This window comes from Fusarium tjaetaba (assembly GCF_013396195.1).
Source record: "Fusarium tjaetaba strain NRRL 66243 chromosome Unknown NRRL66243_c0000069, whole genome shotgun sequence".
Taxonomy (NCBI): domain Eukaryota; kingdom Fungi; phylum Ascomycota; class Sordariomycetes; order Hypocreales; family Nectriaceae; genus Fusarium; species Fusarium tjaetaba.
Window position 1 is genome coordinate 209,884 of NW_023501265.1, and position 24,889 is coordinate 234,772.

Here is a 24,889-nt window from a genome sequence, read left to right on the forward strand (position 1 = left end):
GCGATGATAATTGCTTTTGCGGTTGACTGAGCTGCGACTATGGCCAGCGCATCAACAGCCACTGTAATGAGCCCAGAGATTGGACTTGCTCAGGCTGTCTCCGAGTTTGTGGCAGATCTGCCAGATGCACAGAAGGTCTTATTCAGGATACAGCAAAAGGAATCCTTACCTCCCAAGGACAAAGACATCATCGCCGCCATCGCTGAGATACATGGGGTTGCACCACCGGATCAGGCAAGCAATGTGCTGCGGTTCGAACCGCACATGACCAATTTCTTGAAAGCTGTACAGCAGTTCGCTTCACTTGAAGATGACACGCCCGACAAATCTCTGCCATCGCAAACTGGCAGTGTCTGGCTGCTTGTCCGCCTGACGTTTATGGTATGCTCCTGCTCCGGAGGTGTACATACAGATCTGATCATGTATGTAGAGACTTGCTCTGACCCCTCGTTGGCTCGAAGCTGTATCGGAATTATTCATGGGGTCCTGTCGCTCGACGCCCTTCGACCTGAAAATAAGTTGCTCTGACTCATATGCAGAGCAACTTCGACGGTGCCTTGATCGATATTACTCCGTCGTCGTCCGGATATGCCACTACCTGTTCAATTTACACCCAAGGCGTGGCTATCAGGACACATTATCCTTCTCTACGGACCCGACACTGGCACGCAATAAGTCGGCCCTTGAGAGATGCACAATTTCAATCAACAAGGAACTGGCGAGCCTCAAACGCCAACATCACCATAGTGACCCCACCAACTCTGCCAAATCTTGGCTGGAGAAGCACGCCGATTATCTTCACCAACTCGAGATGCAGATTAATTATGACTACATGGGCACATGGACAAAAATAAGATGGCTTGGAAGCACTCGTATGTTTGCCCTCGAGCCTAGTTATAAACGTTTCGTTGACTGCAGTGGGTCTTCAACACTGCTCTACTCAGGCGGTGCGGGAGCAGGAAAGTCAGTCATACTCGCCAATATGATTCATAATTTGAGTCAGAGACATCCCACAGAACATACTCAAGTTGTCTTTTTCTTTGTCCCACGGGATGAAGTCAAAGTTAGTTCCCCAAAAGCTCTTGTTATTCTTGGCGCCATATATCACCAAGTACTCAAAAGCCTATTGTTCTCATCACGCGCGTTAGCTGTAGTAAAACGTCTTGGAGGCTTGCCAACTACTCTAAGTAATACTGGCGATGTAGCGTCCTACTTGCGGACTGCTCTGGGAACAGTCGACAAAACATATTTAATCCTTGATGGGCTTGATGAGTGTGAAGAGTCAGATCGGACTGAGGTTATTGAGGTACTGCAAAGTCTTCAAACACAATGTCCTCTATCAATATGTCTCTCTTCGAGGCCAGGAGTGCTGACTGTCATTGGATGGGCCAACCTTCACTCAATCAATATGCCGATTGACAATGAGGATATCTCAATTTATATCGACTCGGAAATATCACGACTCATAAAGAATAGAGATTTGTCGGTCAGAGACCCTGCTCTGGAGCTTCAAATTAGATCTGCGTTGACCACAGCTGCAAAGGGGAATTTTGCCACGGCCAAGAAAAGCATTAAAAGCATGAAGTTGCTATGTGCGCAGGACACGGACTCGGATCTAGTTCGACTACTGGTAGACCTTCAAGAAGACTCCAGTTCTAACGAAACTGAGGCTATGCAAAGCATATCACCAACATTACCTGCTACAATTGCGCCTTCAGCTTTCACGGACTCGGCATACGCATCTGCATCATTAACCGATAGCAATAATAAGAACACGAACGATGCCCCCGCTGTTGATGGGTCGTCACAAGGCGTAGAGCACCCTATAATGGACGACTCAGCCACTGAATACTCTGATGTCTCGAGCACCACGTTCTCTCGAAAGCAGCTGTACATACAGGAGCTGGCTAAAGACCTATACGATAAAGTCAGCGTTCGGGCTGTTGATTTGGGTAAAGATCATCGACTTGATATATCCGCTACACTGCCATGCCTGCTCAAGGCTTTCGCTTTGAAGATTGGATACTGTGCAACTACTCAGATGCATCGGGATGTGATGGCTTTTGTTCATAGGCACAGAAGGTGAGCGAACTGCCACGACAACCCTTTTCCCCACTCTCACGTATCAGAAAAGCTTCTATGGAGGGCTTGGGCTTGATGTATCTGACTCAAGACCCAGCGATCTGGTTAACACTTCTTTACAGTGATATTACCGCAGCATTTCTAGACATCTGCTCTAGCCAGAGAGAAATGGAGCTTCGGGAGATCTTTTGCGCTATCCACGTTGAGGATGAGCCTATGGACGTCATCAACCACGGCCAGGTGGAGTTTGAGCCAGCAGAAATCAAAGACCAGCCTGACTCTATGAGTTTGAATGAGCGCATGGCTCTCTGGGAGCAAAGTGAAGATAGACAGCAACCGTCAATTGAAGAGGGCCTGGACAACCTTAAGTTAGTGGAGACGGAGGAGGAGGAATATGAAGAGGATGATATCTGGGTTACGGCCTACCGAGACTTCGCACCCGGTACCGAAGCTTACTCCTGGTTGATGGCCCAACTCCAGAGGAATATGGATTCTGCTCTGGAAGAGCCAACGGCCATTCGACTCATCCGAGATCAGCTATTGTCTTCAGTTCCATCCCCTCAAAGGATCAGCAGAAGCGTATCTTCTGAGAGTTGCAGTGTGCTATTTGACTTGGACTGGGATATTCTTGAGTTCTTTGACTCGCAGGAGTACTCCAAGCCACCGGAAGAGGTACTTTCAGCAGTGATTACTCTGACTGGATCTGCTTCCGATGCACAAGCTTCAAACTGCGCTCAATTCCTAGAGCAGACCTGGCCTAATACAGGGGACATGATCCTGCAGCTTATGCGCGACTTACTGCGACCAGAAGGGGGACATGCACACGAGTGTAAGATACCGTCTCACCTCCAACATTCCGTTATAAGATAGCTCTATCTAACAGATTTCAAGGCCGCTTGCCAGATCATACGAGATTAGCCGCCAGGATAAATGGGTCAAGGGTCATGGTGCAAGCAAGCGGGTCCGCAGCTTCTATCTCGGAGACCGGAGAGCAGCTTGCCTGGCTTGGAGCTGCTTTGAGAAGTTCACCGCATCCAAACGGGCTCACCTACTGCACTCCTTCTATCAGGTCTATACATCGGGATCCGGACATGCCACAAGCTGTCGTCTGCGCAATTGGGTTTGAGCTAGAGCAGCTCCTGGAACCACCAGATAATGAAAACGGCCATTGCTGGCATGGCATCTTCAGGAATCCGGTGGTTGTTAACGGGTTTCCCATTTTACCGAAATTGGAGAGGAATACTGGCCTTGAAATGCCTCTTAACATCATGGCTGGACTCGCTCGAGCTGACCGTGTTGATCAATTCGACGACAAGGTATACATAAAAGGCTTCTCGACAATGCTCGTGCCTACAAAACAGGTCAAAGAGGTGGTTTATTGGCACTTGATCTATAAAGAAGATGGAAGTCGAATATCCTATCTGGATGATAATTTGGACCGGGACGCTTTTGCAGGGTCTTCAGATCTGACGACTCTTCGCCACGTTCTCGGATGGTGTTCTGAAGCCAGGTTCTATGCTGGTAGGTCATTTCCTTCATGTACTTGTGAATCCAATTACTAAAGGCTGACTTCAATAGGATCGTCACAAGCTCAGTACCATGTTAGACATTCGGAGCTCCCCAGGCCACACCCCGGGTGTTCTATCGCTGGCACCATGATAACTTTAGGACGTCTGATCACAGGAGGGCACAGCTATGAGTTGGGAATCAAAGATACGCCAACACATGTTGCTCGCAATGGCTATATCCCTCGACTCAAATGGATCTCGACTAAATTCTTTCTTCTCTGGGACGAGGCCGACAAACGCGGCTGGCTTACTAACGGCACCAGCGCTTTGTTGCATGTTGTTAGGGCCTCTTTAGCGTACGACAGCACTGACAAATTCCGATCGGCCTTCGTCTTCAAAGAAGAAGACCTACAAGAGTCGCCGAGGCCTTTAACTGCCGATTCTGCAATTGACGTACTCATAAACCCGAGAAACTTGGATCTCAAGCTCTACGCAGAAAAGGACGGTTTTATTCTTTTGAGAGACAGAATCGATCAATACTACAGCCTACTTGAAAAGATGCTCGATCACCAGACAGATTTGAGCAGGCGACACAGAGGGAGCCTAGAGAGAATGCCTCGAAAGCATCTCGAGGGTTGGGATTTTGAAGACCTCAGCGCGAATCGTGATCCACTCCATCCTCGCTTGGCTACCCTTGAGGCTTCTGGGAAAGGATGGGTCGATTTGATAAGGGCTCTTGAGGCTGTAACTCTAACTGGGCGCGGCTTCGGAGAACTTGTCCGGCCCCTTGGTCCCGCTCTATGTGAGTATTGGGCGCTACTACCAACTGGGCGCTACCTCCTCGCTAGTTGCGTGTCAGATATGGAGGACATCATGAGAGACCATCGGAGTTGCGAAGACGGTTTTACTCGACTAGGTGAGGATCTGATATGGTACAATGCGGATAACATATCAGGACAATGCCCATGTGGCTGTCTTGCCGGGCGTCATGGGGAGCCAGTTCAGGCACTTATCCCATCTGCACTATCTCACAAGTTGAGCGCTAGTAGAAGCTGCGTGGCTATCAAATGTGGTGGTGCTGTTGTCTTTGGACATAACAGGGGCTTCTCTTGGATCTGGGGAGACGACGGTCTTCCTACTCAACAAGACCTGGAAGAGCGGGTGGTTGCAGGTCAACTATCAGACGGAAACGATAAGGATAGTGGAGTTGGAGCAAGTCTGGTGGCCTCATCATCTAACGATCATGGGTCTTCAATAACAAGCTCGAGCTTATCGTCTCCGCCATCGCCACTGAGGAAATTATCTCAGACAAGCTCCATACCAGTTACCGAACACAGAACCTTCACTCGGAGCCAATATACGGTCGGTATCCTTTGTGCGTTACCAATCGAGCTGAAGGCGATACGAGCCCTTTTCGACCAAAGGCATCAGAGCCTGACCAGAGTGATTGGTGATAATAACCAGTATGCACTTGGGGAAATGGCTCGACATATGGTAGTAGCAACATCCCTTCCAGCTGGCGAATACGGAACAAACGCCGCTGCATCAGCTATATCTGATATGATGCGCAGCTTCGTGTCGATACAATTTTGTCTCGTTGTTGGTATCGCCGGCGGTGCACCATCAGACGATCATGATATCCGACTTGGCGACGTGGTCGTAAGCTTGCCTACCAGCATTTTCCCTGGTGTCATTCAGTATGATCTTGGTAAGGAGAATGAGGGGAGTGAGTTTGAGGTGACAGGCGTATTACAACGACCGCCTCGAATCTTGACCAATGCCATCAGCAAGCTCCGCTCAGATCCAGACATTGGAATTGATGCCTTGAATCCGCATCTTACCAAGATCATGGACTCACTTCCTACCTATAAGAACCCAGGTCCAGAGCTCGACGTGCTCTCCCACGCTGCTTGTACTCGCAGGACTTGTAAGCCTGACTGTACCCATCTTGAGCAACGCCTCCCACGATTGATGACAGAGCCTGTAATTCACTACGGACTTGTAGCCTCCGGCAATCGCGTCGTCAAGGACGCAACTTTGCGTGATCGGCTGTCGCGCAAGTACGGCGTGCTATGCTTCGAGATGGAGGCTGCTGGGGTGATGAACAGGGCAGATTGTCTTGTGGTACGAGGGATATGCGACTACAGTGATGCCCAAAAGAACAAGGTCTGGCAGAACTACGCTGCCGCTGTGGCCGCAGCATACACTAAGCTTTTGCTCAGTGCCGTGGCGGTCGACAATGACTTTGGCGGTGCAAATGTGAGAACGGATGATGAGCCTATGTTCAAGAGACGGAGGATGAATACTGGTGATGAAGGACATGAGTAGATAGCATCACTCAGATGTTGAGCCGTGATTAGCATCTGCAGACCTCGAGATATTCACTGAAGCCAGAGACTACGCTCAATGCTCATGATGTGTCCTAGACAGTCAACCACTGCCATCTTTTATCGCTGATTCACTATCTGTAGACTGTGGAGTGTACTTGCAGAAGATCCAGGCACCCAGTATGACACCAAAGCCAATGTTGGTCATTTGAAGAGAGTCGCTGAATCACCCAATCCGTTTGACTATAAAAGCCACCATACTCAAGACTTTCTTCTTTCCAATTTCTACAAACACAACTCGATCACAACTCTATAACAACGATTCAACCAGATATACTACAGCTTACTAGAACAACCCTTTACAATCACAATGTCCTACTCACACTATGTTTTGTGCCGCTTCGAACAGAAGTCCGGCGTGACATACGACCGACCATCGTTCAAGCCTGTTGAGGATAAGTTCGGCGATCGCTTCAAGTCCGCATCCATCAGCGGCTCGACTATGGACGTTGAGATCTACATGAAGGACATTTATTTTGACTCGACGCGAGATGAGCTATATGATGCCTTGGAGGCCATGCTCCTGAATGCTTATTTCGACCCCACTGACAACTTTGTGTTCGAGACAAGCGGAGACAAGTTTGCCGAGCATTGGCACAATGGGAGTGGCCGGATGCAGCAGTGTAATAACTGTAGCAAGAGCCGCTACTGCTCTAACCGCAAGTAAGATGGGGAGAATTGAGTGGCCAGCGTTGATTTGGAAGAGAAGATGGACTACGCTAGGATTACGAGTATCATAGTCTAGTATAAGAATAAAACCGCGGTTTATCAACTAAAACTAAAGCAAAATGATGTATTTCCAAGTGATGCTACCACATGACTAACCTTGTTATATTCCGGTTTTATAGAGATGGCTCAACAGCTTACTATACATGACGAAGACAATACCATATGTGACAGCTAGCTTCAAACATGGCAGACATTAGGCTAGGCTCTTTTTAAAAGTAAACATAAATTAAAAAGAACGAAAAGAAGAACGTCTGCCGGTGCATCCACGTGAGCTAAAGCAGACGTATTGATGCCTCCGTCGTGATTGGATCAGATGAGCTGGTTTGCAAGCCAATCGCGCACATGATCGGCGTTCACTTGACTATACAAGACTCAATCAGTGTAAATAACTGGATATATAAATTTGACCAACCTCTGCTGTTTCCCACTTCTTCGTTCACCACAGCCACGACCACTCAGTCAACCGTAAAACTTCATCAACAGCCTGTCTAGAACGACTCCGACATGGAAACGTCGGGTACTACCACACACAAATATTTAACATTTCTGTTTATGCAAAGATCCTTCCCAACAGAATGGTCCTTTCCACTATACTTATATACTCAGAAACTATCAGAGTTCTTCGACAACGGTAAATATGGCGAAAGATTGAAGTTCAGGTTCTGGTGGATCTGCGACGACACGTTTAGAGTCGACTTCCACAAGCTTGCAGATGTAGATATTAGCAAGATAAAGAGAGACCTTTGTGATGTCTTGGAAGGCATGGATTTCTTTGAACGATTCAAACGTTCTAGCGTAGAGTTCAAAGAATGGGAGGCGGAATATGTCAATCATAATGGGGATAAGGGCAGCGACGTGGAGTTCATGAGGGTTCAAGCGGATGTTCGTGAGTTTGAAGAGTCACGGGCTTCATGGTAATGTTGCTCACTTTGAGCCCAGAATAAAGTTACACATCACGGATCAGGTCATGGCCGTTATCTTCATTCCTTCAACCCTGTCGCTCTACGAACCCAATCATTCCTTTGGCACTTGCTTCGCAAGAGCTACTAAATCACCCAGTATTGCACTCGCAGAATCATACCCAAACTTCCAGCATCTATTAATTATTTCTCCAGTAATATTCTCGCCTGCAATGACAGGCGCGAGACCTGCGTCGACGATTTCCCAAGTGTCACCATCGATGCCTGCATATGGGATTTTCCATTCCGTAATCTCATAGATCGCAGATCCAAGAGCGTATAACTCTCGTTGCATCATAGAAAGTTCAACGACTCGTTCTTCTGGTAGAGCTGGGCAGTACGCAGGCTCGTACGTGTGAGGACCGAACTCCGGATAAGTCTGACTGAGAGCAGAACTGGCAAAGTCGCATATCTTGAGGGTATCGTCACTGAAGACGAGCACGTTTCGCGTCGAAATGTCACCCCAGATGACGCCTCGGGAATGGAGATGAGAAATACTCTCGGCAACAGCGGTAGCCATTTCAAGTCGACGATCAATTGAAGGTGGTACCGGAGTTCCTTCGATGAGGTTTCGGAGATTGCCCTTAGTCGCGCGTTCCAGCTTCAATGCGATAGCGTGACCGTCATCGTCATGAACAATGCCAAAGCATTTCGTTATTTGACGATGTGGGGATATAGCTTTGTAAACTTCGTGCTCACGAGTGAGGTCCTTACTGGTTTCTTCAACCATTGAAGGCGGACCGTGGGGTTTGCCGTCTATCCATATTGTTTCCGCTTTCAGAACAATTTCTGGCTCAGATTTGTCAACGTAGAGAACCGAGTGATCAGTCCTCATAAGAACATCAACTCGGCTTCTAATAAATATTGCCGTGGTAGACAACCCCATCTTTTAACACAGAGGGAATGGTTTGGCGTATAGTTTGATTGGTACTGAGTAGAGATGCGGAGAAGTAGTGGTACTACGAAAAGCACGGATTAACTCTCGTTCCGACACTCTCTGTGTTACCCTTGTTGGTTGTGAATCGGCCACAATATGTCACGCGGAGTAATAAGCAGGAGATAGTTCAATACCATGGGCCCGTAGAAAAAGGCACCTCACGTCGCTTGACAATGACAAGGTTTAGAAATGCTTGACGAGTTGACGTTCGATATGGAATTGTCTTGAACGTGATTGACTATGGGACTCTTGAGAGACTTCGAGTAATTTGAAACTGTGAAAACATATCCTCTCGTCATTTCTTCAATTAACCGAATTCATTATTACTGGGCATCCGTATGACTACTCTTGTCAAAGAATAATATGGCTTCATGCGACTACCTTGGAGAAATCTCTGATACTTTCAGTTCTCTGAGAATGCTTTCAGTAACTTTGAAGACGCAAGCTCAACCACAGCTCGGGCTGTAGGAGAAACGCGAATAGGTGCCAACATCGCAAAATCGTGAACCTGGCCATCCGCCTTGAGAACTGCGGCATCAACTCCGAGTTTCTGCAGACGATGGCCAAATGCTTCGCCCTCCCCAATTAGCGGGTCCGCGCCGGAAACGAAGACAGTCGTAGGCGGAAACTTGGCGAGAACCTCATCCGGGGCATACTGGAGAGGCGATGTCAAAGGCAGCTTTCTGTCTTCTTCATTCGGAAGAAATGCGGGGATCATCCAGTCCATGGTCTTTTCAGAGAGATAAGGTCCGTCTTTGTATGTCTTGTAGGTCTCAGACTTGCTGTGAGTGTCTGTGACGGGGTACAGCAAGACGATCTGGCCAATCTTGGAGGGGAGGTTGCGGCTTTGAGCGAGCTGGGTCATTGCAATGGCCATATGTCCTGGGAACAGGTTAGACAATGGTAAAAGGATGGAGGTGGGAGTATTCACCTCCAACACTGTCACCAGCGAGACCGAAGCGATCGGCTTTGATATTATACTTATCGCCATTCTTCACGAAATGATCAAGAACTCCGTAGACCTGCTCAAACTGAACGGGGTACTGAGCTTCGGGAGCTGGGGTGTAGTAGGGAAAGACAACAGCCGCACCAGTTTGGCGAGCGAACTCCTCCATCAAAGCTCCATGCGCCGTGGGACTGCATCTGTCAGCACGTTTTCACGATTCGCCTGTGGTTGACTGACCTTCCGAGAATCCAGCCACCACCGTGCGTGTAAAAGATCATGTTCAGCGTACCCTGAGCATCAGCAGGTCGGAATATGACGGTAGTGACATCTTCGCCATTGACTGGGACTTTGACCTCCTCAGTCTTGATGTCCGACGCGGTCTTGTAGTTTTGGATGCCTTCCAGAATGTCCCGCGCTTCCTGATAAGTCTTAGTGTACAGCGGTGGACCTTCAGCGGCCGCATCCGCAAACTTGCGGTTGATTGGGTCAAGATAAGTGTCCATATCGAATCTGCTTCGCATTCGAAAAGTGTGAAGTATGCTTAATAGCTGATGGGAAATGATTTAAGCCAACTATCTCTGCGCCTTTCGTGTCTCTTTATATCCTCATGGTTGAGGACGTCAAAGGCGCAGTTGACCAGCCCCACAGCTGATGCCATGTCATCATTGAATCACCCACCACTAGTTATCACAAACGATGCGTAAGCAAGTGCTTATCACAAGCATGATTCCTAAGCTCCATCAGTTCTCTCATTGGTTCCACAATGCGGCACGTTGTGCTGATAAACCATAAAATGCTAACTAAAACAGAGACGCTGCTGCAGAAGCAGTTAAACGAGAATTGCGTAAGACTAGTGTTGTATATCAGACAGGGTAATGCATGATAATTTCATCGACTTCATAGATGATGACTTCTACACTAACATGATTTGAGTCCCGAAGGGTGTCGTCTATGCTGCAATTGCCTACCAGCCCTTGCTAAAGTCATTCGTTATCAACCGAGTTCAGGCCCACTGTGAAAAGCCTATGATACGATCTATCTTGAACCCTTACACGAGTCAATGACAAATACTTTATCTTGACATTCCATAAAAGGGTAATGTTACTCGTGTCAAGATTAAGCGACGGCACTGCTCGGAAACAATGCGCGGCTGTCGTAACTTCCGGGATGCATTCTGAACGAAGGATCTAAGCCGTTGACACTCGCTTCAATGACGGCCCACAGACATGTGGAGAGTGGCAGCTATTTCCTGTCTAGGGATTTGGTGACATATGCAAGCTGACTGCAGGTGACCTCGCTTGCATGATCGGCAATCACTGAGGTTAAAGATAAGCCAACAACATAATTCCAATTACCGCTGTGGGGACATTTCTACGATCACAGCAACCTCATAGTGGCTGCGAGAAAGCTTTTCCGAGGTCGTAGGCTGGCTTTTGAAACAATCGGTCTAGTACATAATCTAACTAAGGATCATTCCAAGTGACTTCAGCCCATGCAGCGACTGCACATCGTTCTAAACCATATTGTCACAGCCACTAGAAAGCAGCAGTAGCTAATAATGCAAGGTGAGATCCGTCATGCGTGGCTGCAAAGATCGATCATTGTGCATTATTGTTATAAAAGTATAAGGTATCAAGGTACATATCACCAGGACATGCTCTTAGCTAGCAACAGCAAGTGATGAAGAGACGAGTGCCTAGTGAGGAAGTTCAGTTTCGCAATTGTAGAGTTTGGATCCAGGGTAATGAAGTGGTAAAGTATTTTGGGTACTGTGGAGACTTTGTATCGCATAGCGGCTGTCTAACTTCCAACGTCACCAACCAGTGCTCAAAGCCCCATCAGCGATATCCACGGTGCCACGTAGCTTGACTGGCAAGCGCACCAGTGTAGAGGAAGTTTAAATGTTGTGGAGTCTGTAGTGGCTTATCATCATCATGTTTAGATTGTATAGTCCTGTTTGTTAGACTCTTGACCGATGCCTTACGAAAGAGTTGCCTTGAAAGCTCACTAAGATTATGTTAGCTTTCCAATCACTCCTTAGCGTCTGATTTATGGTTATGAGCTCATTGTATCGAGATTCTTTCCACTTTTGATAATGGCCTCAACACTCGATCAAACGTTCTAGCTATAGACGACTTTCTAGATCCCCATCGCACGACATGATTAAGTGACCGGGTATGACCGTTTGAGGTCAATTATTTGACAAGCTGATCAAACCAGGTTATATTACGCGGCTGAGACTACACGGTAGAGATCCTCATTCCTGAATTGTGAGAAGTGGAAGTTTGCAATTGGGTAAGATCACGAAGACTCGATGTTGCAATATTTGTAAGCGATTCGACAGCACGGGTTAAGCAGACATAGCAACCGATTATATCGTGATATTAACTTTACTTAATATTAAAACCTGTCTCCCGACTAGATGAAACTATTTATCTACCATACTTGTCTTTATGTGAAAGGAAACTGCCCCAGCGACAATCCAATCTACCCCAACCCATGTCAAGGTCTTCCCTCACTCAATTTGAGCCCCATTCACGCGGCGGCCACACCTGGAAGCACTATTGCCTTAAATTTCACGGATAATGATAGCTTGCCAGAGCTCAAGAAGGGTTACCAGTACTGCACGACCTTCTTTGACGGACCATGGAATATCATTACCTGAATCGACACGAAAGATTGGCTTATGAGGAAGATACTTGATGTGAAGATTCTGGTGACTTTCCAAGCAGGGGAATCACAATCGCTGTTGTGACGGATACTGTTGGGGAACCGAAAAGGGACACAGTAGCAGCCCTTGCTATCATTCTCCATCAACCGGCCAAGCTTGGGATAAAAGTCGCGGACATTGTATGAGACGGGCAATGTTTTTTGACTCCCAAGTGGCGATCTCGACTCTGAGGTATGCTTTATCTAGGCGGTAAAGGGGACAAACATTTGGTTATGGAGATGTCTACCCAATAACATAAATTCTAGATCAGGTTGCTCGTACACTTTGCCCTCGCATTTTTCTATTTGTCATCTTGATAACCCAATGGTGATATTTATGCCACATGAGATACAGCGCTAAATAAATACTAGATATAGTAAAGAAATGTGACGGCTATACGACCCTCATCATACAAGGCTTACTTCATCAATAAGAGAAGAACAAATTAATAAATTCAGACTCTCTCCAGGGTAATGAATGACATCACGTCATTCCAGTGACAGCACCACTAAAGTCATTCCGGTATGGCTCGGTTCAGTGTCTGCAAGGATACCCCTGGTAGCTTCGGCTCCCCATCTTCGGATTCGGCTTTGTATGAAGTCCCTAGCCATCGAAATAGTCTCGATAAACAACCAAGAAGAATGCTTCATCCCGCGGCGGCACTATTTTACAAGTAGGAGATACTAATTTAAACATTTCTGAAGCTACAGTACCATTCAAACGTCGGTCAACACAACAATGGCATGTTCCAAAGTGGACCATCTCGTATGGTCCGCCCTAAAATAACCACCACTAGGCACTTCTTGGCCGTTTCACCTATTAATAGTCCCCTACAAGATTAGTCATTAGTGTTTCTCCCTTCAGAAAAAGAGGAGAGGGAGAAAAGCCATCATGCAGAAAAAAGATCCACCTGCAGCCCAATTTGATCTCTCACATCCCGCCATGGCCGAATCGAGATAGCAATGAAGCTGTCAAGAGTCACTCCTTTTACGCTCTTGGCAGCAAGCTGTCAGGCTGCTTATGTGCAGTTTCAAGACTGCGCTGATACGTCGGTTTCCAATAAGTCGCTCATTCCGGAGAGTTTTCGCGCGAGTGTTGGGCTAGGGGGGGATGGGTTTGAGTGGCGGTTTGATGTTATCGCTGGGCAGGCGGAGCGGAATGCCTGTGAGATTGATATCGGGGATGTTGTACCGAGATTTACGGTTATCGACTATGGGAGCGACCCGAAGGAAATCTCAGGAGAGATCGTCAACATGTCCTGCTACACTTCCGAATGGCTCGGCCCAAGAGCTCATTTCACCATCGCGTCTTCGTTCAAGCGATCAGCGTTCCTCGACACTTTTCGAACAACCTTGGAGATGACATCGAAAGACAACGAATCACTCTCCTGTATTCGAGCAGTCCTCACACCCGCTGCCCCGGAGTCCATTCGCCTTCTGAGTCTCTGGCTTCCCATCGCCACTTTCGCCTTGACCTGTATCGCCGCATGTTGGCCGGCCCAACAACCCACCAGCTCCTTAACCTCAAAGAGCGGCCGTATCGCACGCGCCATCAATCTCTTAGCTTATATCCAGTTTATGTTTTTCTCCGGCGCTCTCAGCCTTCGATACCCTGGCTTCTTCCAACCTCTTGTCGGCCTCTATAGCTGGTCTACACTGATGCTGCCGGCTGGACTGGTAGAAACCGACTCTCCTTACCCACGAGCCGGCGTCAAAGACGGCATTTACGAACACAATGGAACGATCACTGGGGCTCCGGGCTTGGAGCTTTTGACGCAAATGACGGGGTCGCCAGTGAAACCTCAAAGCTGGATGAACACCTTTGTCTTGTCGCTCCTTATCTTTTTCTTCCTTTACTTATCATCATATATCAGCTTCCGATTGAGCCATCGCGAACCAATCTCGAACTTTACTCTGGCGACTCTAGGAGCGCAACTCAAAGACCGATACTGGACTGTTGTCAGGATCTTCCTCAGTTGTTTCATGCTGCCGATCAGTGCATGGGCAACCTACCAATTCCTCGACGACCAGATCTTCGGATATCGAAACTCAGCCATGGCAATCATAACCCTGATTGTACTGTTGGCAGGCTTCTGGTGGAGTTGGACAAGGGACTCTGACATGGGATCGCTGGTGATTCAAAGCCCAGGCCGGCTGAACAAAGACCCAGAATCCGGGCGACAATACTACGCTTTGGTGTTGTTCTCTCTGATGTTTCTACGAGGAAGTGTCATTGGTGGATTGCAAACGTACACCTCTGTTCAGCTTGGTGTTCTGTTAGGGTGTGAGATTATTCAACTTCTAGCAATGACCTTCTGGACAAGGTTTGCATGCTTCATTTCCCTTACAGGCATCCTGTCTGTCTCAAGACTGGCCCTGTTCGCACTTCACATTGGCTTTGTTCCTGGCCTCGCTAGTCATTCAGGCAGGATGCTTGTCGCCTATATCATTCTTTGTGGTCATGTTATCGTACTCACTCTTATCTTCCTTCTGCCCGCGGCTATCGACATGGCGCATCTTATCATGTACGGCAGAGCCGTAACGATGTCGGATGCCGAAAGAGGGGCATCTGTCAGAGAAGTCCCTCGGCCTGTTGGGCGCGTCCAGACAGATATTGAATCGCTTCAGAAGTCGGAGCCAACCAAGAATACCAATTCCAATCGTCATACTCAAGCATCCTCACCAGACTTCAATAAGCTTCTGTTAGAGATGATCCTCAAGCGCGAAAAAGACAATTCTAAGATTGGTCCAGCATCCCAGAAGGCACTTACACAGTTTCTGGAAGACTCAAAGGCGAAAGATAAAAGAGCCGAAATCAAGAAATCCCCGAAAGGTTTCAGTGATTCTTCCAGTACGCTGATAATTTCGAAAAGCTCCAAGGACGAAATTACAACAATTTTAGACATCTCAGTAGTCGACCTACTCTCTCATCTATTCTCGGAACAAAATTCAGCTGTCCGCAGCACCCCTCTGCACCATAACCTCGATCGTCCTATCAACGAATACTTCATCTCCTCTTCTCACAACACGTACCTGCGTGGCCGCCAGGTCGCTGCCCGGTCCAAGCTCAAAGGTTATATCTCAACACTCTCACAAGGTTGTCGATCCGTGGAAGTAGACTGCTGGGATGGCCGAGACGGGCAACCCATAGTCAAGCACGGATATAGTTTGACAACTTCTATCAGCTTTCGATCTGTCATCGAGACTATCAATAATTATGCCTTCTTTGCTTCTGACTTGCCTTTGTGGCTATCGCTGGAAGTACACTGCAGCCCAGCACAGAGAGATATCATGGCACGTACCATGCTTGAGATATTCAGATCGAGTTTGGTGGTCGAGCCACTTGATGCTTCTGCCCAGAAACTCCCTTCGCCCAACCAGCTACGGGGAAAGATCTTGCTGAAAGTCAAGGTAGCTCAAACTCCAGAGCCACTTCAGGAATCACTTGCACCTGAATACTTGAACTTGGACGGGGCTATGGAAGATGTTGAGATAGACGACCCCCAGGATCTGCCAGGCGATTTACTACAAAGTCTCGCAGTATATGGAGCGAGCAGACGACTACCGAAAGATGCAGAGTTCGACACACATAGGAACTTCATCTACTCTGTTTCTGAGCGAAACTTCAAGAAACACAACAGAGAAAACTGTTCGCTCGAACTAGCAAGAACACATCATCTTGTTCGCGTATATCCTGATCCAAATAGGGTCGACTCATCCAACTTCGACCCCCTCCAATGTTGGAGACATGGGGTTCAGATGGCAGCTCTGAACTGTCAGACTGATGACTTCTACATGAGTTTGAATCAAGCAATGTTTCATGGAAGCTTAGGATATGTACTGAAAGATCGGCCGCAACCAACGAAGATCAGACTCCAAGTTGATGTTCTCATGGCACAGGGTCTGAAGGTTTCAACAGGTAGTGGTCCCGTTTACGCCAAGATTCAGCTGATTGCGCCTGATACATTGAAACAGAAAGCACGGACGGCGGCTATTTCTGTTCAAGGCTCAGATGTAACCCTTGATGAAAACTTGGAGATGTCGATGGAGACGAACTATCCTTATCTCACATTCCTGCACTGGTCGGTCAAGACCATGTCCAACGGGTGTTCTATGTCGATTGCTTCGGGTACCGCTAAGCTTGACAATGTGAGGGAAGGATATAGGGTCCTCCCGCTGGGTGAAACGTCAAAGACCGAGGGGCGTTTGTTATGTAAAATTAGTATCAAGTCGATGTAAGCGATTGTGACGATATTTCATGATTCTTGAGTTAGAACAATATTAGCGCACAGCGTTTACATGTAAAAATGACTTGCTTCTATTTCCCTCGTCTTATAGCGAATGTAGAACGGTGTGGAGGCTCCAGATCATGTCAGTGAATGATGATTACAGCCATTAGTCTCAAGTTCTCAACAATGGAGACCAGAATCCTGTCGGGTCTACAATGGTTACTCTAGCCGTTCGTGTGATGTGAGATAGCACATATGCTGAAGGGAGCCTCCGCTCAGGCATTGATGAATAGATTCCAAGGGTCACAGAAGATGTCTCTGTTTTCCAATCATGCTAGGCAGACACTTGAGGTCTCGTATTGTCACACAGCGCAAAACGTTGAGGCTGCATCACATACGCCCGGTGCATCCGAACATTCCATTCTGGGCCTTCAGCATTCGCACAATGTCTTGCTTTAGCCCATTTGACTGTTCACTATCCGCGATTAGCAAAATTCGCCGTTTGTGGCTTGTCTTAGAGCAGCTGAGTTCCTTCGGAGGTTAGGCTCGGCCCACTAATTAGTCCTCCGTTTACGCTTTGCAACTGAAACATTGGCGATACCCCGCTCGCAGCCCAATCTAGACTTAACCTTCACGCCGTACTATTGATGCATGATATCAATATCATTGTCGATAGGTCAAGTAACGCCGCCCCTATGACTGCCAAGGGTCTCGGTTATGTGATTACAGGCTTTTAATTCGTCAAAGATTGTGATAACGAAGTGAGCACATCAAGAGAGACTCGCTAGGGGCTCACCGCCTCCGAAGATGCATCATCAATGCAATAGCCTATCTCAAAACATCGGCACGTAACGGCAACCTCTGCAATATTTCCCGGCCTCTCAGCCAGCCTCAATATGTCCAAAATTCGCAATCTGCAACATACGCATGCCGTATCACATTCTCCGGGACATCTTCTCCGTCAGGTGACAACTCAAACATGACCTGATATATGGTTCGCAATGTTGAGTTGGACTTCTGAATTTATCTGGTAGATCGACAGAGCCCTGTTACATAGCCATATCCCAGAATCCCCTATCTCACCTATTACCAAGCAATATAACTGCACTCATGAAAGTTGAAAGGTGCCATGCTCTGGTTCAATACAAATTTGTCGCTGTTACAAATCTGCCTGCGCTTAGAGCTGTTCTAGCCTTGTTCGTTCAGCCAGCCGCAGTTAGGTCTTAGTATAATGTCCAGTCGGGTGGAGACACAGTGCAAATTCCGTCAATGCGAGGATGCTTTACGCATAGCTTTGGAGCTTATGATGAGTCTGACTGTTTACAGCCGCATATGCTTGGTATATCTGATGCGGCCGAGACAGGGTCTGGATGTGACCACAAACCATATCCGAAGATGGTGCTTGACTACTGGCCCTCTCTGTAACACTACTTATCACATTCCAATGAGCGCACTGCCAAGCCTTCGAATAACCACATAGATCAAGGTGAGTAAAACCAGCGGACGGGCATGAAAGCGGGGGTGGCGCTTAGCTGAAAACTGAGCCAAGACAGTCTCTTGAACGGAAGCATGGATGGCTATTGTGTCAATCATACCGGATGCTTAGAACCTGAGTTTAGCTAACGAACTCCCCATGCCTGCTACTTCGCGGGCCGCCTCGGCCACTAGACGTGGGCACGATGCTTTGTGACGACCTTGTTAGGCAGAACGAAGCGAACTACCAGGGTCTAGCTTTCAGCTGGTATTGGCAGACGCCTCCTGGGCTCTAGACCCTTACCTAATGCCTGAAGCAACCGATTGCATATCCTAAGTGGGTCCAAAGATTGACTATAGACGCGGAAAAGATTCCAGGCGACCGATTATGTGTGCTTTAGCCTTTACGATCGGTCGGCGCTGGGAAATCGTAGGAAAGCGGTGCTATACGAATACTAGACCCTCAACCTATCCAAGGCACTCCGTGCGGTCAAGCGACATCTATAAAGGAGTGTTCCGCTTGCTGTTGGTAGTAAAGCCTTTCTTAACAACAACAGCAAATCACCAGCAAGCCCAAGAACCTCATCCCACAGAACCATCGCCACAATGAGCAACCATAACATGGAGCAGCTGGACAAGGCTCATGAGAAGGGTGTTGTACTCGGCCTTGCTGGCTTCGGCACAGGACAGCGCCTTGACATAGATGTAATGCTGACCGAGCAGCCTGATACCTTCAATCTTTACCTTATCGCCTTGATGGAACTCCAAGGAATGAAAGATCTGCCTTGGACGACCCCTGAAGGCTATTCTTTCAAAGATGGGAGCCTTGCGGACTTGAAAATGTCCTGGTTCCAACTTACTGGCTAGTACTCTGCCTAGTCCAGTGCACGACTTATATGGCTGACCAGTTGTAGGCATTCATGGACAGCCCGTGACTAAATGGGATGGCGAGGGACCGCGGGGATACTACTGTACCCATAGTAAGCCGCATTTCGCAACCTGGCACCGTCCGTACTTAGCAATGATGGAGGTAAGGCACGCTGCACGTAAGAATTCAACTTACACTAATTGGCGCAAAAGCAAACACTATTTCGTCAAGTGGCCAATGTCGCCAAGTGATTCTCCGAGTCGGAAATCCCCGACGAACAGAAGAAGAAATATCTCGCTGCTGCTCAACAGTTTCGTCTTCCGTACTGGGACTACTTTCGCCCTCGAGCGTACACCAAGACTACATTTCCAGGGGTCACCAACCCCAAAGATGGCACGACAACTGCTCCCTATGACTGGGGTGCTCCGCAAATCTTCACAATGCCGAAAATCATGGTCAAGCGTCTTCCAGATAATGAACTGATTTCTATGCCAAACCCCTTCTTCCAGTTCGAGTTCAGCCCTCAACAGCTCGAGAAGATCTCAGTTGATAATGATCCGAAGACAACGATTAAGGAACAGTTCGTAAGTATGGCTTTATCCTTGAAAGAATCGTTGGTTACTCATATATCGTTCACAGAAGAAGATACTCATGACAATCCGACATGGAGGATCCAATGCAGATGCCATGGCAGAAATGAATAAGCAGCTGAATAAAGACCGTGAAAGCCGTGTTAGCATGTGTCTGGCCTTGATGGAAGACGAGATTTACAGAAACTTCAGAACGTTTTCCACCAACGCGGTATTTCCGAAGCCCAATGAGAAACCCAAAGCAACGCTCGAAAGACCTTCCGGGTCTATCGAAGATTTCCACGGTGCTTATCATGTCACGATCGGAAGTAAGAACGGACATATGGGTTCCATCGCCTCGGCGGCTTTTGACCCGATCTTCTGGATGCATCATTGGTAAGTCTGGCTAGAAAGATACAGTGGATTGACTGGCTGACAATGGTGCACAGCCAAATTGACAGACTGTTCGCCATCTGGCAAGCTGCCAACGGCGATGAGCACTGGTTCAACGAGCTTCGAGAGAAAGATCAAGGACTAGCTAAAATCGACCTGACGCCGTTCCGCAAATCGGTCTCGGAGAACAATGAGAAGAAGTACTGGACCTCAGACCTGTCCAGGAGGACCACGGACTTCGGCTACACGTATCCGGACTTGGCAAATGGACAGACAGGGGACACGGTTCGTAAGGAATTCAGGGAAAAATATGAGTGGGCTCGACGAACCACCGCTAGGCCCATTCTCGGCACACCACCCGATAGTATGCAGCCTGTACAAGTCGGTGAGGCCCAGGTCTTCAAGTACAAGCGCGGCACCTCGTCTGGAGATCTTTTCAAAAGCCCTGGCGTCCCCATGCATGAGATGCAACAGCAAACTGTCATGGCCGCAATGTCTTCCAACCCCCAGCATGCAGACGATTGGTACATCGACGTCGTGGTCGAGAGGTAAGAGTACACACATTCGCGCCCTTCTTACGTTAGCTGACGCAGCTTTGCAGAATGCTCGCTGATGGAACCTTCACCATCTACTACATCATAGGCGAAGTTCAAGGACAGACCGGCCCGGAGTGGTCGACTCTCCCTGGCTTTGCGGGCCTGTCCCATATCTTGGCGGCGCCCGCTAATGTGTGCGATAACTGCGCCACTCAAGAAGAGCAACGACAGCTTGTGACCAGCACGACTCCCATCACTTCGCTGCTCCTCGACTACGTCAAGGTCGGAAAGCTGAACAGCATGGTTGAGAATGACGTGAAGCAGTTCCTCATTAAAAATTTGAAGTGGCGAGTTGAGACTGTAAGTACATACTCTGGTATTGAGTCGAGACCACGGCTGACAGTCTCCTTTTTTCAACGAACAGATCGCTGGCGAGGTCCTTAATCCCAGAGATATGGACAGGGATCACACTTTCAACCTTAGCATCAGTCGCAAGCGGACTCCAGTGCCACGGAGCGCCGGTGATGTGCAGTATGACACTTACCCTGAGGTCATCGAGGCTATCATCAGAAATTCTTCTTAGCTACGGGATGGCTTCTAGATAGTGCGGTTTGCCGCCTCGGCGAGAGCACTTCTCTATCAATAGTGGAACCTTCACATATAACTCAGTACGTACTCAGTGACATGTTGCATAATTCTTTAGGAAACATTCCAGTATTCCAGGTGACTGTTGGTTGAAAGCCTGGTCAAGGGACAGAGTTGAAGTTGAGATGAATTAATCTATTTATACCTCTGAGAATTATCTCCCATGAAGGAGCCCGCTAAGCATCTATATCCTTCACTGCTTAACTGAGCTCGCGAGTTTGATGCCAAACTGCATAAACTCCTGTGTGCATTTAAGATTCGCCTCAGGAATTGACTTCTCCCTCTCCCATCTCTCCAAGATCACCCTCGCCTTATCCAACTCTTCCCAGACCTGGATAAACTTATTCGACGTCGTAGATACCAAGCTTGCAAAAGCTCTCTTCATGGCATCTGGCTTAGCAACCTGGATTGCACGGTCATCAGGAATAGGATGGATCGCAGCCTTGTTCTGATTCGCCGTTTTCACGGACAGAATACTGGCCTTGACGCAGTAGATTATCATGGCTGCGAGACCGGCTCCCAGGGCGGTAGCAACACTAGAGCCTGTCAAGTTCTTGCCCGTCTTGGAGCCTTCACCAGCGCCTTTTAGTTGGTCTTGGACTACGTCGACGCCTGGCAAGATGTAGGTGATGCCGACTTCGGGGGTCCATTGGAACACAGTCCCGTTGGAATAGGCTGCGCCGATGCGGAAGAAGCTGTGGGGCCATGGACCACTGGGATAGTCAAGCTCAGTGAACTTGCCCTTGTCGTGTGCAGAGCAAAACATCAACAGCTTGTTTTCTACAGCCCTCTTCAGAACGGCATGCACTATGGAACAGAATTAGCAACAGCCTCAACAATTCTAAGAAGCAACTCACATTCTTCCTTCATGTGGTCTTTACCGGTTTCGATCGGCAGGGTCCATGACATGGAGATAATGGTAGCGTTCTTGTCCAACGCTGCTTGAATCGCCTACTAGTCATCAGCTTCCTGGCATATGCAACGGCGAGTCTTGGTATAATTGCACGTGCAGCATACCTTGGATCGATGGTGCTTTTCCCGTCTGCCCCATTATAGGTCTTGAGCCGTATCGGGTAGACTTTGGCCATTGGGCAGACACGTAGAATCATGCTCGCCATAGTAGTACCGTGGCCCCGTGCCGACAAATAGGGCGGGTTAACTCTCTCATCATGAAAGTCGAAGCTTTTTCCTTCGAGGACTTGGTTCGGACGGCCAATCTCAAACTTGTCGACACCATCGTCAATGAGTGCAACGATAACATCACTCTCGATCCTCTCCGTCGTGCCCGAGTTCTGCCTTGTTTCGAGAAAGTTTGTGACTGTATCTTCCCAGTATGGAGCCATGGCACTCGCGAAGCTTTCAATGGATCTTAGCCAACGGTCTTCGTTTACCCCTTGGTCGGGAGTCGAGATTGTTGTTGGGGACACGATGTTAGATGTCACTCCGAGCGTGCTTCCTGTGGCTGGGCCGACTACTTTGACCCTGATGTGACCGGACATGTTGCCGCTGAACGATAGACTATCGCTAAGTCGAAGTTGCGCTTCATGGGGCGATTCCCGATTCTTATTGAGTCTGCGCTCAAACTCCATAATTCGTTGGTTGGTCCACTGTGGGCTATCATAGGTCTTCTCGGCTGTCAGTGCCTGCAAAAAATATGCATTTGTTACACAACATACCATATGAGGAGGGGGTGGGATTATCTCCACTTCTTGAAGATGAGGTAGCAAGGGCAAGGCATCCTGTTCGCTCCATGCTCTAAGAACAGCATTGCTGCCACTCCAGATCAGAGTAAGCTTCCTCAGCTGTCGTTCCGAAGGCGAGCGTACACTCTCTGAGCCATCTGAAGGTGAGCTCTCCTCTACTGCGACCTTACTGCTGATATGAAGGATGGTCTCTGGATCCAAATCGGTCTTTTGCCAGTCCAGATGCTCAATCACAAACTTCTCCAAGGCTGATTGTATCACCTCATCGCTATGCACCTTTTGCCCCGAGTCTCCAGAATCTTCGACGGATAGCTTGATGATATGACGCACTCCTTTCTTGTATAGCCGATCAAGAAAGTATTTCACGTCCTTGCGGCTGTTAGCACCTGGCAGAGTGGCTTTGGCCTGATGGGATAGTTTGTCCTGGCGATGAGCTGAACGACCCTTTACCAAGACTTCAACGCGAGGAAACGTTGCATACTGAAGTACAGGGTCAAACTTGTAGCCGTCCACCGCGTTCTCGCCAAACCTCTTGGTGAATTCTTTCCATGGTATCGGGCATGGCAAACCACGATAGTCGAAACCTATCTGGATGTCATCCATATTCTTGCCGTATAAGAAGAACATGACCATCTCAGCGTTGCGGGTCCTCATGTAATAAAGCTTCAGCTTCTGCAAAATATCATTCGAGTTCTTTTCACGGTTTCTCAGCGCACTCTGAAAATCCGGGTTCTTCTTGGAGGAGGAACTCGGTTTGACCACTCGCTTTTCGCTCTCAGGGTCCCTTTCTGGGCGGGCTGTATTGCTTCTCTTGATACCAGTATTCGACGTTGGCTCAGCATGCCGAGAAGCGTATAGTGCATCAGTCTCAACTACCTCAGGCCCATTTGTTCTCGGAGACCGGAACCGACTTCCATCTCGCTCACTAGCATCTCAATCTCAAACGATCATTCATGATCGGTGCTCCAGCCTGTTCGAGTCTGGCACGTTCCTCTTTTTCTGCTGTCGTATTCGCTCACGGTCATCAGTAGGACCGGATGGGCCGCTACTACGGCCGTATCTTTCGGTATCTCGGTCTCCCGGTCCTTTGGCTGCGGGGTTGACCTTTGACTCTCTGGCGTTGGCAGGCAATCTGGGTTCTCTGGGAGGGGCTCTCTCTGCTTCTTTTTGAGCCTCTTTGGACTCCCTTTTTCTTCGTTGCGCGGCCTGGGCAGTGTGATACTGCTCCATGTACGTCTTCCTGGTATTCGCATGCTCCTGGAAAACCGAGCAGCCGTTCAGATCGGATATGTCGAGGAACGTCTTTGCTGATTTCGGCTTGTTCAGCCTTGCCATGAAGTCTCTTTGGATCATCAAGTCAATCAGTGCCGATCTTGAATCTGTACAGCCCCTGAACTGTACTGCATGGTGTATCGGCGTCTTGCCCGTGTGATCCGTCATGCTCAAAGCCTCGTCGCTAGCGTTTTCGATCAGCATCTTCACAGTCTCGGGTTTCAACTTCTCGCCAAACGCTGCATGAAGACACGGCTTGCCATCGTGCTTGCTACACAAGGCTGTGTTCAGGTTTTGAGCACTCTCCTTTCGTTTCTTGTGACTGACGCAAGCGGAGATCATGTAGTCGAGGAGTTGATCTTGGCGAGTTCTAATGGCCATTAAAATTGGAGTCTGCCCGTCTTTGTTCTTGTACTGGAGCAGATCCGGAGCTTCTTCCACCAGCCTCCGAGCAAGGCGTTCGACTTTCTCCGGCTGGAGACCATTGTGTTTGACAACTTCGACGAGTACGTGAAGCAGATTGCCTGCTGCTTTGGTTGAGCTCTTAGCAGTGATGTCACTGAACGTTTGGAAGAAGTCGTCAGCTTGGGCGTCGCTTGTGAAGTCCTGTTCTTCCCTGATCCACCCACGTGCCTTTTCCAGACGGGTATCGTAAGCTTCTTCTAGATGCTGTTATCTGTAGACACCATCCTCATCATCAAGGGGGTCCTGAATCAAGGCTGACTCGAACTCGTCGAGAGAATTGGCATATTCTTCTTCCATGTCAGAAGCCATCTTATGCACTACGTCGAGCTTCGTGTTTATGTTGAGTAGAATAAGGTGAGATGAGACGAACCGTAGCCTGATTGAACGACACGAGGCTCTGAGCCAGGAAATCTATCCCTGTTAGAGTGTCAGGGGTGAATGATCCACATGAGCTATTTATTAGGGAGTACCCCGCGCAT

The 24,889-nt window shown here is 48.4% G+C and overlaps 7 protein-coding genes across 7 annotated transcripts; 4 read left to right on the top strand and 3 right to left on the bottom strand.

The window, feature by feature from the left end:
* Positions 1-39: 39 nt before the first annotated feature.
* FTJAE_3631 (nucleoside phosphorylase) lies at positions 40-5,918 on the top strand (the record flags this gene model as incomplete). Its single annotated transcript, XM_037349950.1, has 7 exons — positions 40-381; positions 540-574; positions 619-872; positions 1,206-2,082; positions 2,205-2,911; positions 2,974-3,603; positions 3,661-5,918. 7 exons carry the CDS (start codon positions 40-42, stop codon positions 5,916-5,918), a joined length of 5,103 nt encoding a protein of 1,700 aa, XP_037209294.1.
* Positions 5,919-6,287: 369 nt separating this feature from the next.
* On the top strand, positions 6,288-7,624 carry FTJAE_3632 (uncharacterized protein; the record flags this gene model as incomplete). Its single annotated transcript, XM_037349951.1, has 2 exons — positions 6,288-6,640; positions 7,267-7,624. The coding sequence occupies 2 exons, from the start codon at positions 6,288-6,290 to the stop codon at positions 7,622-7,624; spliced, it is 711 nt and encodes a 236-aa protein (XP_037209295.1).
* Positions 7,625-7,720: 96 nt separating this feature from the next.
* On the bottom strand, positions 7,721-8,551 carry FTJAE_3633 (TKL kinase; the record flags this gene model as incomplete). The annotated part of the gene is made up of 1 exon (XM_037349952.1): positions 7,721-8,551. One exon carries the CDS (start codon positions 8,549-8,551, stop codon positions 7,721-7,723), a length of 831 nt encoding a protein of 276 aa, XP_037209296.1.
* Positions 8,552-9,005: 454 nt separating this feature from the next.
* On the bottom strand, positions 9,006-10,051 carry FTJAE_3634 (lipase (lipP); the record flags this gene model as incomplete). Its single annotated transcript, XM_037349953.1, has 3 exons — positions 9,006-9,484; positions 9,534-9,739; positions 9,786-10,051. 3 exons carry the CDS (start codon positions 10,049-10,051, stop codon positions 9,006-9,008), a joined length of 951 nt encoding a protein of 316 aa, XP_037209297.1.
* Positions 10,052-13,220: 3,169 nt separating this feature from the next.
* On the top strand, positions 13,221-16,731 carry FTJAE_3635 (1-phosphatidylinositol-4 5-bisphosphate phosphodiesterase 1; the record flags this gene model as incomplete). Its single annotated transcript, XM_037349954.1, has 3 exons — positions 13,221-15,108; positions 15,160-16,406; positions 16,657-16,731. The coding sequence occupies 3 exons, from the start codon at positions 13,221-13,223 to the stop codon at positions 16,729-16,731; spliced, it is 3,210 nt and encodes a 1,069-aa protein (XP_037209298.1).
* Positions 16,732-18,565: 1,834 nt separating this feature from the next.
* On the top strand, positions 18,566-20,908 carry FTJAE_3636 (tyrosinase precursor (monophenol monooxygenase); the record flags this gene model as incomplete). Its single annotated transcript, XM_037349955.1, has 6 exons — positions 18,566-18,664; positions 19,139-19,411; positions 19,467-19,792; positions 19,846-20,337; positions 20,391-20,685; positions 20,729-20,908. The coding sequence occupies 6 exons, from the start codon at positions 18,566-18,568 to the stop codon at positions 20,906-20,908; spliced, it is 1,665 nt and encodes a 554-aa protein (XP_037209299.1).
* A 255-nt stretch (positions 20,909-21,163) lies between these two features.
* FTJAE_3637 (intracellular serine protease) lies at positions 21,164-24,889 on the bottom strand (the record flags this gene model as incomplete). Its single annotated transcript, XM_037349956.1, has 6 exons — positions 21,164-21,777; positions 21,828-21,921; positions 22,068-22,577; positions 22,647-23,545; positions 23,693-24,614; positions 24,881-24,889. The coding sequence occupies 6 exons, from the start codon at positions 24,887-24,889 to the stop codon at positions 21,164-21,166; spliced, it is 3,048 nt and encodes a 1,015-aa protein (XP_037209300.1).